General features: G+C 31.9%; 1 protein-coding gene across 2 annotated transcripts in view; it reads right to left on the bottom strand.

Annotated features, from left to right (window-relative positions):
• LOC124354069 (nuclear protein localization protein 4 homolog) overlaps nucleotides 1-14,537 on the bottom strand; it is an 85,746-nt gene that overhangs the window by 54,197 nt on the left and 17,012 nt on the right. For both annotated transcript variants that reach the window (XM_046804250.1, XM_046804251.1), the window contains exons 4-8: nucleotides 10,929-11,100; nucleotides 10,182-10,319; nucleotides 7,304-7,433; nucleotides 6,060-6,239; nucleotides 2,966-3,103 (exon numbers count right to left, since the gene is read on the bottom strand). In XM_046804250.1, coding sequence (XP_046660206.1) covers nucleotides 2,966-3,103; nucleotides 6,060-6,239; nucleotides 7,304-7,433; nucleotides 10,182-10,319; nucleotides 10,929-11,100 — 758 coding nt within the window. The remainder of the gene's footprint in view (nucleotides 1-2,965; nucleotides 3,104-6,059; nucleotides 6,240-7,303; nucleotides 7,434-10,181; nucleotides 10,320-10,928; nucleotides 11,101-14,537) is intronic.

Genomic DNA, 14,537 nt, shown 5'->3' with positions numbered 1-14,537 from the left:
CTCTGCTAGAATTTACGGAAACTATAATAGATTCTATAGACAAGGGGGACAAGTCCAAAGGGTTTTCATGGACCTGTCAAAAGCATTTGACAGTATTTCTCACCAAGTCCTTCTTGGACAAACTTAAAGTCATGGGTTTATCAAACCTTTCTCTAAACTGGTTTAGATCATACCTCTCGGACAGATCCCAGTATGTTGAGATTACGTCAAAACAAAATACTCTAGTAGTAAAACATAAATCTAGCACACTAAAAATCAAGCATGGAGTACCTCAGGGTTCTATTTTGGGACCCATTGCTGTTTTATGCTACATCCAAGGAATGCCCTCAATCTTAAACAACATTAATGGTACAAAAAGTAATTTGATCTTATATGCTGATGATTCTAACTTTAATTGTGACTGCTAAAAACTTATGAAAATCTGGAAATAGCCTGTAAAGAACAATTAAAAACCATTCAAACTTATTTTCAAAGAAATAGTCTATTTTTAAAATGGCTGCAAGACTAATCAAATGATATTTTCCACTGTACAAAGTAAAGATATTTTAGAAATACCAATTTCAGTTAAACAAACTAAAATTGAAAAAATTAATAGTATCAAAATTCTTAGGACTTAATGTGGACAATAATCTTAGCTGGATGGTCACATAAAATATTTAGCGAGCAAAAATTTCATCAGGGCTCTACATCTTGAGGCGCATGTCTTTACTGTGTAGCACTGAGACATTAAAGTCAATCTACTATGCACACGTGCATTCTCATTTAGCTTACGGGTTGGCCATTTATGGTGGAACATCTAAAAAAAATCTAGACACAATTTTTGATAACTTCAAAAAAAAGCACTAAGGAACAATTCTAAATTTAGAAGAGAGAATCTCGTAAAAGAAAAATTTTCCACTTTAGAAAATCCCAACAATATATGATCAATACATTTTAGAGTGCATTATGTGTGTAGGTAAGTAATCTTGACAAACTAGATACGCGTAGTAATATTCATTCTTATCACACTAGACACCGAAACAACCTAGATTTACCCCAACACAAACTTAGTTTCTACAAAAAGAAAGCCACTTATATGGGCATTAAATTTTTAAATCACCTGCCGACAAATATAAAGAGCAAAATCTATGAAAAGGGCTTCCGGTGTTTTTTAAAGAAATATTTGCTGCAACTGGCCCCTGCTACTCATTGGACAGAGAGTTTTTTTCCTAAATCCCTAATAAAATATTTATATTTGAGATGCTTTTTGGTAAAATAATAGGACTTAGTATAATCTTAACTCAGAAATGTCATTTTTTATTTATTTGATTTAAAATAGGCTAACTAAATTTGTAGTTTAGGTTAAATACATAATTTATGTACTATTCTACATATATGACACTATTCTTGTATGTATGTAACAAACTGAAATAAAGAATTGAGAATTGAGAATTGAGAATTGAGGTTTCACTGACAAGGTGAAAGAAGCAGTGAAAGGTGGCAGACTTCTACAATTCGGCACCCAAAAGCTCGTAGAACTTTACGACAAATGTTTAAACAAAAATGAAAACTATGTTGATAATTAAAGAAAGATGTCAGAAATTAAATACAATTAGTTTTTTAAAAATATGTAATTATTTATTTTTATAAGAAATCGGACCTTACTTTCCGGATGACCCTCGTTTGTTAGTCATAAAAGGGTTAAAAACTAACTCAAATGAACACTTAATCTTTCCACACAACTACAAATGTTAGAAGGCCTGTATTAAAAATTAAAGTCAAACAAACCCAACAGCTGAGCGAGTTTTGTGCTAAAAATTTAATTTTGTTTTAATTATTTATTGTACGTCTTGTGTTTATTTGTAATCTGTGATTTTGTAATATCTTTGAAACTTTACCATCAGATCTAAAGACAGAAACACAGATAGTTATAAGTCAATATCATAGCTCTATGTAGCTTTAAACTCAGATTGCTTCTATTGGCTGCCAGATTTAATAGAAACAGCACAGCTCGTTAGCCTCACTGTTCACAAAATAATACTGTGATTTTGTCTGTGTTAAGTTTTATTTTTTGTAAGTTTTTTCAGTTTCCATTTTTAACAGAGAATCTTGCTTGTAAAAAATATAGTGGTGCAAGTTTTAGTTGGCTGTAAGGATATTTTGAACTTCATTCTGTTATTCTATATGTGCTGTTTTGGAGCATTTTGACTAAGAGGAAAAAAAGTGTGATCAAATAAAAACAAATCATAATCTGTAATAGTAATAGTAACTGTAATAGTTAGGAGTTTAACACATTGACTGCAACAATGGCGCAGAAGCGCAGTGAGAATAGTTGGTCTCGCTCAGTATACAGCAGCAGTGAAAGTGTTAATTACTAAAAACTTTATAGCTGCCATAAATGTTAAAGAATTACTAGCTAATTTTACAACCAGACAAGATATTCTCACTTATTACACCAGGAAAAATCATATGATTGTTATACTCTCAGTCAAATTAGAAAAATGTAAAAGAAGCCACAACTTTTTGAAAATTAAGTTTTTTAATAAGTTGCCTGAGAAAGCTTGGTTGAAACAAAAGTATTTAACTCTGTACATGCATATATGGCCAAACTGTTATATACTTGTTCATATTGTTGACTATTTTCTATTTATACATTAGGTTCTTTATTGTTTTATTATTAGTCAACAAAATTAGTAAAGGCAAAAATAGGTGACAAACATTAAATATGTCTTTTAAAACACAATATTAAGAATAATTTCTAAAACAATAATGAGTATTGCAACTGGAGTGAAAACGATTGTAAAATGTTTTAAGATCAGGATAGCGGAATACCTACCCTTCTTGGATTCAGTCTCACTTAAAATAGATCATTATAGCTCTGTTATTCCTAGTAAAACTACTACAGCAAAAGTCTAACAGAAACCGTACAACTTTAATTTACTTTACTTAAGTACAGTTCTTTACAGTTCACATTATTCTAACTAACCGTTCCTTTCTGAAGGTCCTCAGGTAGAAGATCTGTGAAAATCCAACCAACTCTTCGAAGCCCCAACTGTGCTGCCAAATCTTCTACCAGTTGTTCTCGTTCATCCGGGAGAAGTTGTATACGATCCCTTGAACTCTCCTACAACAAATTCCTCATCTTTATTTGTTTTCATTTTGCAAACTGCATCTTTCTTAGCTATGTTTCTACACTAACTATGGTATCTACCTATATTTTGACATTTAGTTTTTAAGGAACTGCAGATTAGAAAATATAGAATAATGAATGAAGTTGTTCTAAAATCACAAGTAGATTCACCACCCAGTTTTAAGAAAAACTAGCAAGTTACCCGTGGCTTCGCACAAATTTCATAGGCTTTTCATGTGTATAAGCACTGGTTCACACGAATTATTATATTTCCAATGCCAATGGTGAGTTTGTCTTGTTGCCACAATCAAGAAATTATGTCAAAAAGTGTATATTTATAGCCGTTATATTTTACTCCCTTCTTAGTAATTGTTGTGCAATAGTTGATTTTGCCTTGTTTTCCTGATCAAGAAAAAAATGTGCATATACATATAAATATATACTATTTTTAGTAAATTACTGTACTAAAAATAATATATAAAGCCTCTAGGCACCAACTCTCAAAGTAAAAGCATATAAATAAATAAATAAATAAATATATATATATATATATATATATATAAGTATGTATATATATATATATATATATATATATACATACTTATATATATATATATATATATAAGTATGTATATATATATATATAAACCTAAACACAGGTCTGACACGCCTACTTCAGTCATAAAGCACCTACTTTTAGCCATTGCAATTTACTTCCAATTGACATGCAATCAATAACTCTTTACTTTCAGATTTATTTATTGAGCAGTTGTTGTGAAAAAAGATCATTGGTTAGCTATTGAAACACTGAATACATTGATGTATGGCAAAGTTATTTTGGGTTTCAAGTTAGCAGCAATGAAAATCTCACATTTCTGTCAAAACAAAAGTGATGGAAGGACCATTTGTGAAGCCATGCCACACCATTTTCACGTTCAGTTTGCATGTTCTCTGTTGCTTGTAAATTAATTGTTAGTAGATTTCTAAACAATGTGATAGTGTGTATAAAGTATAGTGAAGTGTTTATGCAGTGTGTTATTTAGCTAATTTTCTATGCTTGAAGGTAAACAAGTGTAACTAGACATCTATGACATTTTTTGGACAATTATTGTAACATTTCTTATATGCACTTTTTTATTAACTATACTAATTATATACAGAAATGAAAAATATCAAAACATTATTTTTATTACCTTTTCAGGTTAGAAATTTAAATTTACAAGTAAGCAAAATCAGTAGATTTTCATAAACGATTACCTTTCTTTTCTCTATTTCTATTTATTATTTAAACTCATATCTAATGGCGTGTTTGAAAGCTTATACAGCCCAAAATCAATTAAAATCTGAAAACAAAAAATAATTGCTTATTGTGATAATGTTAAATTTTAGAGTAGAAAAGTTTTGATTTTCAAGAATATATTTATTTTGATCCTCCAAATAAAAATTAAAAACTTGAACATTAAAACAATACTATTTTTTCAAAAAGGCACAATTTATCAGCTATACAATAACCTTTTTTTTAAACGTTAGTTCTCTACACAGTTTTCTTCAGAATTACAAAGAGTATATATTTAAAACATTTGTTTTGTCCAATTAGGACTTTTTTGTGAGATTATTCCTACTAAAACATACTACTCACTACCAAAAAACTAAATACAGATATTTGTTTCTTATAAGATTGAGGTAATTTTTTTTATTTTGGTTTAAAAAAAAATATTGATCTTACCATGCTTATAAGGAGGTTTAAGTTATAAATTTAGTGTGCAACTTCCACACAGTTTTAATTTACCTCATGAAAACTTGTTGCGATTATTATTTAATATTTCCTATAATACTACTATAATCTAAAATTCCAATTCCTGACAATAATTTTTTTGTTTAAGGCTTGCAAAGTGCTGAAAACATGATGAACATTTTTAACTTCTACTATGGCACTCAGTCTAGGCTTTAAAAGTGTATTATTAATAATTGATAATTAAAAAAAAAAACAAGATTAAGACAATAAGCCATTCTTACTGGGACACACTGTTTTGAGAACTAGTGGCTGCCCTTCTCTTTAACACTCAACATCTCTATATTCCTTTGTTCATTATAGATGATGGATCATTTGAATGGACAATAGGATTATGGATATTTATCATAGAATAAAAGAAACTTTTGGACAAGTTATTTGAATTGTAACACTTGGCAATGTCAAATGTAGACACAAGATGTGTATTGTAATTTTTAACTATGGAAAATATTTATATTACTGTTATTCCTTCAAATTATATATTTATAACTAAAATCATGTATGAATGTTTACAAATCAAAAGACATGGTAATAATGAATCATTGTGTTCCAGCCAAACTTAATGACCAAAAATATTGTACATCAAGATGTAAACATGAAATATAACATTACAGAACACTGGTTGGTTGTTGTTAAGTTTATCTTTGGCATGTTCATTTTTTGGTTTTCTAACTTTCTTGCACACTTAACCTTATGTTGTAGAGTTTATTTTATGGGATTTGACACTTGAAAAAAAGAGCAGAGACACCAGTTCTCAAAACGTATTTCGATATTTTTAATACATCACAATGTAAATGTCCAAGGCTCTGTTACCCATTCAATGAGTTTTTAAAATGTGGCTTGGACATTATTCTAGACTTCCTTTATACCGCCTTATTATTCTATAAGATTATTAAATTAGATATGGCATAAATAACTGTAGATAAATATAAATATAGATGACAAACAATCACAGGACCTAGGAATAAACATTTTCTCTTTATTCCCAGTAAAACTGATGAAGCCAAGAACTAGTATTAAGAATTAATACATCACTGTTATTTATTACATACTATTCATTTTAAAGAAATTAAGTTTGAAATTACATAAACTTAAATTGGGACTATTTGAAGTTTTATTTCATTTTCAAATTTTTTGTTTATTATTTAGTAAGAGTACCTGAGGGGGCTCGTAGATGGCAGCGACAGTAGCTCGTATGCCCAGGGGTACATCTGCGTGAGTCTCGTATCTTCCATACAAGAAACCTAATCGTTGGTGACCAGAGACTCTCCAATACTGCAGGAATCTCTCTACTAGCTCTGCGTTCTCAAACATCACATTGTCTACATGGCGGTACGTCTGGAGCAAACAAATCAACAGGATCAAAAATCCTGACAATTTTCAAATACACTGAAAATTTTATAATATTTGAGACATAAAATTTTGCACTAAACCTGCAATACCTTTAAAGTATGGCGATTTCATAAATATTGTTCCTCTATACGTGTAGATGTCATATCTAACAATGTTATTCATAACATAAGAATATTCTACAAACAGGTACTCTGCATAGTTTGTATACTTTATTTCCGTGCACAATTAAAATCTAGCTCAGTAAAGAAAACCAATGGGAGAAGTTTTAGGTTAACCCTCCAAGTCCAGTATGCCCCCTAAAGAGAACTGGTTTGTAACCACATGTTTGCATTGGGTGATACAAATTTTACCACTCTATGACACCTAACTTTCTATCCTATTCTCCTTATGAGTAAAAACAAAACTATATATATAAAATACCATTTTAGCTGTATTTTTTTTACTGAGCTGTTAACAACTTGAATGTGAATCCCCTGTAGTAACAGAAAATATTATCAAAGTATCACATGATATGTTATTTGGTTCATTGTTAAACAGTATGGAAAATACATGAAGTTTATTCACACAGTAAAAAGAAAACAAAACAAAAATAGAAAGTCAGTGATAAGTTTGATTTCAGCGCACTCATGTGTTGTGTAGTACCCTCCCTACTTCACTGTAATTTTTATCATTTAAACATTGCTATGAAACCTAACTCAATGAAAAAATGTGAATGCATCATGTGGCAAGATATCTTGAGGAAGATCTCAACCAAAATGATGATTGACTCAGTTTTGTCAGCCAATAATACATCAACACTTAAGTAGTTTAGACTGGAGTCAATATTAATAGCTCTTTCTACGGATATTTGGGCTTTAAATAATGACAAGAGTACACAGGACATCTACACTAATTCTAAACATCGTTATCAAGTAGTCACATTGACTGGACAATAATACAAATTTCACATGACAAGATTTGTGATCAATTCAATCAAGCCTGACTATCCCTGGTATAAGTTAGCTAACGGGTCCTATAAAGGAGAATCTCATAATGTAGATTTCACTCACCTGTCTGTTCAGAGTGACAGCGTTGGGCTGACAAAATGAGCAGATACCTCGTGGCCAGGGGGGATGTTTTTTACAAGCAGGTCCTGGCTTGATTCGACATGTGATGTCTTCTAATGCTGCATACTTTCCTCTGCAAATGTTCACAGCTTTAAATAAACACAATCCACAGATTTATAACTTTCAATATTTTAAAGTTGCACAATACCACTTACTGATTCACTTACATTTACGTGCTTCCGGCCATGGATAGAAAAATCTAAACACAGGAACCTTAAAAATATGTTGTTCCACGATCCAGAAAAGACTTAAAACTAACACTTAATACCATATTTGCCCACTGTTGACATAGTATTTTTTTATAGGGGAGAAGTTTAATAGTATAAATGGGATTGATAGATTTTAGGTGGTTATATCGGTACGTACTGCACCATCTGAGACACTGTCAGTTTTTCGTTTGTGGTAGCTTTGGTTATGTCTACTGCTATGCTTGATTTATGTTTCAATACAGAATGCTGTTACTCCAAAAATAAGTACTCCACAAGCAATACAACAGAATTTCATTGATAAAACGTACTTACGTGTTGAGTTTAAGTATGAATACTATTTAAGTTAGTTTAGGAATTTGAACTTACTTGTGGTCTTAGAATTAAGTTAAAATTTGATGTTAGTGGGCGGAGGTTGACTGCATCTGATAATGAGTATTCTGGAAGACACTGATGATATCCTTGATCCAACTATTTTTATAGATCTCATAGACAATGCTACACTAATCGATGGCAATAATGACGACAAGGAGCCATCATCAGACAATCAGCTCAGAACTGGTGGTGAATTGATTAGGCGTAGGATTACTGAAGATGGTTTGGTTGAAGTAAGATATGATAAAGAAGCAGACATCGATAATGAACAAAGCAATAATGCAGAAAAAATTTGCAACAAGGGGCACTTTAGAAGTACTTTATTTATAAACAATACTCTTGAGTCATATAAATAAGAAAAAACAAAAAATAATTATAATAAAAAAGCCTAATAAAGTAAAACAAACTAAATTTAAAAAAAGAAGCAAAAAATAGAAATTCAGCCAATTATTCGTACAAAAACTGAAAAAGTTGAAAAGGTACACACAGGGTAAACAAAGACATTTCTGATGAATCAGCATTAGAGTTAATTAAGCCATGTTTGAAGGCCAGGATTACAGTTTAGTTAAACATTTTCAATATTTTTTTAACAATGTAGATTATTGTTGATTTCAAAAATCAGTTACCCCATGAAACAGGAAATACGTCTTTTACAATAATGTAAACAGGAAATACGTCGCTCACAACAACAAACTACTCATTTGCTCTTTGCAATTATTTTCCTCTCTGGGTTCTGGGTATAATGTTGTGTCAAGAACTTTTACGTATTGAGAAGTAGCTGAGAACATACACAATATAGCAGTCACAAAAGCAATTATTCACTGTAAATCAATTCACTTTGGTTACAAAATTCTTGTAAAAAGATTAGTATACACTGTGCAAATACAACCATATCAGGGAAGAGGAAGTAGTGGTAAGAATCCAGAACTTGGTGTTCAAGGCTATGTTGTACTGGAACAGTCCATGAATACAACAGTTGAATCCCCTGATACATCTAAAAGTATTACAGAAAAAACAAGAGGCTAATATCAACAGAATAAGAAGCACACATTACACTTGTAAGCTACAATGATGACAAGTGTTTTTATAATTGCCTCCACTGTATTAGATGACCAACCCACAGGAAAAGCTAAACGATGGTCAAGTTCTAAAATCAAAAAAATTCTAGTTGACCAACCATAACAAGTAAGTACCTTAGAATAACACTATCACGTAATAACTTCAAAATTATATGTACACTATTTACAAAAGAAATTGTAAATAGTAAATATGTAATTATTATACACACCATACACAAACATACGCCAATGCTAGACCACATCGCCTGAGCTTTGTTATTCAAAGCCATGGAATAATAAAATACAAAACGTAAACATAAAAACAATACATCGACCATAAGTGAGATTGTCGAACATCGCAACATCCAATTATGAGGCACTTTTGTTAAACACGCAGCTTGAAATATCGATCAAAATGAGCGTCTATACTGTATGGACATCAGCATTTCCAGGAAAACTGCTGACGACCATACTGTACGGACGTTAAATAGAGTAAATACGTTTGTTCAATGTGTACTTCTCACATGAGTTTATTGTAAAGAATTTACTTTATGTATACTTCAATAACAGCTTTTACACATGTGTATCATATGTACGCTTTACTACAAATACTAGATCAGTTCATAATAGAGATGAAATATGAAATAGTCTAAACATCAATAGTCTAAGGTTTATTAGGATCACTTTGCCTTAGTTTACAATTACAAATGACTGATAAGAACATTTACAGCTATAGATATTGAAGGCTTCATGCCAGAAGGAAGTATTGACCAACTTGCCAATTTTGAGATATTCTGAATCTTCTAATCTTTCACCATAGACTACAAAGTACAATATTTTTATGGGCCTAACTTTGTTATTTAAAGATACAAGAGGAACTTGCACTGGGGCATATGTCTATTATAATATAAAATTGATGTGAAAAAATGTCTGAGCCTCATACTCAACTGTAAAGTTTAAAATTTGGCTGATAAGGTTTGTCATGAAAACCTAGTATAAATGGTTGTATTAAATATATTATATACAACCACTGATCTTAAACTTTCATTGCAGACCTGAATGAATCCTAACTGCCAAAGCGCCTCCTTGTTAATTTGATCCTTTGTATTTAGAACTACTCATTAATCAAAACTTTTGTAATTTCCCCACAATATTTTACTTATGGAGTGTGGTTGTACATACTTGTCCTGACCAGCAGTTAGTTTGCGCAGGTATGCGTGGAAGGACATGTGTTTGATGTTGTGTTCACGTAGGTAGCTCTCATCATATGGCTCGATGGATGAGCAATTGAAACACCGACTATTTCCCACATGTTGACAGCTGAAACAAAAGAAGACACTCAAATTTGTTAACAATATTTTAAACCACGAAATGGATGGGACAAAATGTGATTTAGACTAGTCTTCCTAAACTTATTCTTGATCGAGGATGATAGGACAAAATTGAAATCAATCTTAACAACAATTTTATGAGATTTTTAAAGAGTACTATTTTACTGAGGGTAACAATACTACTATGTCCTGTTTTTATGTCAAGTAGATTAAGTTATCAGATTTAATAAACCGTTTAAAATGGCATAATTCACATCAGCATATTATAAAATTCTATAAAACACATATTTAATTTTGATTCTGTGCAAGAAATACAATAAAAACAAAGACTTCCTGGCAGTAAAATCCAATGTTTACTGTAAAGGGGGGAAATATGAACACATTTTATTCAACTATTGCACACTGAAGAAATACAAAAGCAGTAAATTGTAAATTCCTACAATTTTCTAATTGAATAATTTTAGGTACATTGATTTAATGTACAATTATAATTCATACTGGCCAAAAAGAAGAGTAAATTTTGACTAATCCTTGCTTAAACAATATTCTTTATGATTTCCTTGAGCTGAAATCTGATTTATGTGCAGCCATAACTCACTGTTTATCCCTGTTGCGGAGTAACCGACCATCTTGCTGCCACAGCGCCAGGTCCACATCATCCTCTGTAACAGGTGTGGTTGAGTTGTTTGTCTGTGTGTGATTGGTTGACAATCGTGTCGAACTGGTTGACGGTGATGCAGGCACCGAGCTTGCCTTCGACGATTCTCCTCCTGTTGGTAAAATTAAACATCAGTAACTGCTGTATTACTATTCAGACTATGTCTTTTGTATTTTCTTGTATGTTGTACTCAAGACTGTCTTAGCACCAAACAAAAATATTACTTTCATGCATAAAACAATACTATTAAAAATGTTAAGATACCTACAAATAGAGTAACTAATTATTTCTGGCTAAGTTCAAATTTTGTTATACCAATACTAGAATCAGAATCATTTTTATTGCCAAATTACAGTTCATACAATAAACAACAAAGGCAACGTCACAATTTCAATTAGGCCTAACCTATTAAGTTTGAGGCGGAGGTATTAGTAACACTGTAGCTTAAAATCAACAAATGTCGAACTGAATTAAAAAGCCTTAAAACTTGAATGAAAGAACTAAAACTTAAAAACACATAACTAAAAAACAAGACCAACAAGCCATTCAATGATTAAAAACTCAAGAGAGCAGGTAAAGAAATCTAGTTTTAATATCACAGTTAAACAATTAAAGGTTAAAATTAAAATAAAGGTAGAGTTTCTAATTTAATATCACAGGTCAGCAAGAGTAAAATAGGCCTAAAATAATTATTTAAAATATTTCATCTACTGTTGTTTCACAAAACTCTTGTAATTTATAAAAATTATTTTTTACTAACCAGCTATGTATCACAGCCCTAAAAGTTCTTACATCTACATGTTTTGATACAGGTAACTTATAATTGCTAAAACTGACAGACTGTTTTGGGCCTTCCTTAACCTACATTGAGGTTGGTAAATCTTAAGGGTATTTCTTTTTAAATGAGCATGAACAGAACTTCTTAACTGATAATTGAGAATGTCTTGTTTTACTTTAATGCAGTTACAGAATAGGAACTGATTGAAAACTGTGAGTATTCCTTTACTAGTAAATAAAGGTCTACAATGAGCTAAAAAAGGTGAACCTGTTATAATTCTAATTGCCCTTTTCTGTTACAATAACACTCTATAGACATCCTGGCCATTTCCTCACAAAATTATACCATATAATACAATGCTATGGAAAAAAGCAAAATAAGCTAATTTAAGTTGGGCTTTGTTAACTAACTTTTTAAAAACCTAACTTGGAAACCTCTTCCACCAGCGGAGCTTGAATGGTTCACAGACGGCTCTAAAACAAAAAGCGGCACAGGCGCTGGAATTGTGGGAGTGAGACCATGTAGGGAGCTGGTGGTCCCTATGGGTCCGTATCAACAGTTTTTCAGGTGGAGGTCGCAGCCATTATGGAATGTGTTCGTGAGAATTTTCGTCTGCGAATAATTTTCACGGATAGTCAGGCAGCACTGATGGTGCTGGACTCTTGTGTGATCAAATCCAAACTAGTTTGGGATTGCTATCAAGCTGTTTCCTCCCTTGCCAGAATCAACAATGTGACCGTTTGTTGGGTTCCTGGTCATGGGGTGATCCCTGGGAATGAAAGAGCTGATGCCCTGGCCAACCGGGGCTCAGCATCAATTATGACGAGCCCCCAGCCATTCTGCGGTGTTCCAAGGTGTAAATCCTTTAGGGCTGTCTCGAAATGGGTTCGGGCGGAACATGAGAGAAGGTGGAGGCAGCATCCAGACATGAGAATGGTATTACAGTCGCCTTCCTCCAGAGTGGCGTCGGACCTTCTCTCACTAAATATATCAATGTCTTCTCGGGTTATAGGTCTTATCACGGGACATGGTCAAATGAGGAAGCATCTTCACAGAGTTGGCATCCTTCAGGAGGATCCGCTCTGTAGAATGTGTGATGAGTAGGATGAAACTGCCGAGCACCTACTCTTTAATTGCCCTTCAATAGCAAGGGAGCGGTATGCCATCTTTGGTAGTTTGGACAAGGGTGGTGAATTTCCCCAGGAGGTCCTGATAGGTTGTTTTCGGCGGTTTGTGGAACTGCTGAAATCATAGACTGGTAGGCCTCATGGTGTGCAAAATGCCCTTGAGGCTTAAGTGCATGGCAGTAGACCGCCCCAAGGAAAAAAAGTTAAATTATTGGAAAGTAAACATAAAACTTCCTGTTGTTACTTTAAATTTTTTGACTTAAATACATTTTATATTATTATGCTGAACAAGTTTAATATATTCACACTGTCAAAGTAGGAAATATAAAATTATGGAAAAACTAAAAAATGTTAAAATTAGATTTATTGTAACTTAAGAATACGTGTCAGTCTCCTGTTTAACAATATAAATTCAGAGTTTTATAAAAGTTCATTTGATAGATTACTAAAATTACAATGTGTTCTTTACTGTCTTACTTCTTTGAACGGTGTTGCTCGCAAATTGGACAGTCAATTGCAGTAGTTGGTTTTTATCTTTCTTAAGGATGATGAGAAGTGGAATAATGTTTTTTTTCTGCATAGATTTGAAAGAAGCTCAGATTCCCACAAGTTCACAAATGAATGAACAATGTTTATCTGGAGCTTAGAAAACTGCAGATGCGTTCCTGCAGTATCTTAAGTCCTTCAGCAAGCTTCACGTCAGTTAACTGGTTATCCTCTAATGCTCATTGTAATTTCCTCTACAAAATATTCGACAATTGGCATTCCTCCACTTTTAGTTTGTTAATTATACATGTACACGGTTTTCCTGTGCATTTACTGAACATTGTTAAAGGTGAGGAAAGTCAAGTTCTTATTAAAAAAAGTTATGGTACTCAACTTAAAACTATTTAAAGCACAAAGACTATACATTGGGATAAAAGAAGCCAAATGAGCAACAAACAAGCCAAATTAGCATGTTCAAATTCTAACAAACTAAAAATTATATTTACATAAAGCAAAATTCACTATATAAAAATTATAATCATAAAAATATCATTACATTTCCTGGAATAGTAAATTTAACACTTAATTTTTTTGTATGTACAGCACAGTGATACAATGTCAGTTGAGAGGCGTCAGCTGTTTTGACATGTTTGTTGCTCCTGGCTCATGCATACATACCTTTAAAGTAGTTGTGAAGCTTATAGATTGACTGACTGTGTTGAAAAAAGTACCATTGGAATTGTAATAAAAAATGTAAAATGGTTGTTATCTTGTACATTATTTACAAATATACAGTTTTTTATTTGACTTTAAAAATTGTCAATAGTAAAAATTGTCAATTTTTATAGTACTAAAGCAAATCACACAATTATTTTTTTTAAGCTTTCCTCTTTTTAACTATATGCAAAGTTTGGTATCTGTAGTTTACTAGTTCAAGAAATAATATTAGTTTTGTAAATAATTCAAAATGGCAGCTAGCAACTAAATTAGAGATTTCTTTACCTATGTTTATAGAACATTTTTTGTTTGGAACGATAAGTAGGTACTACCAGCAACAAAAGTTTGTGACACACTTTTCTGAACACTCTATATACCCTATATTTATATATATATATATATATTTATATATATATATATTTATATATATATATATATTTA

This window comes from Homalodisca vitripennis, chromosome 2 (genome assembly GCF_021130785.1).
Source record: "Homalodisca vitripennis isolate AUS2020 chromosome 2, UT_GWSS_2.1, whole genome shotgun sequence".
In the NCBI taxonomy this organism is placed as follows: domain Eukaryota; kingdom Metazoa; phylum Arthropoda; class Insecta; order Hemiptera; family Cicadellidae; genus Homalodisca; species Homalodisca vitripennis.
The sequence above is the reverse complement of the archived record's forward strand: the minus strand, read 5'-3'. Positions and strand labels throughout refer to the sequence as shown.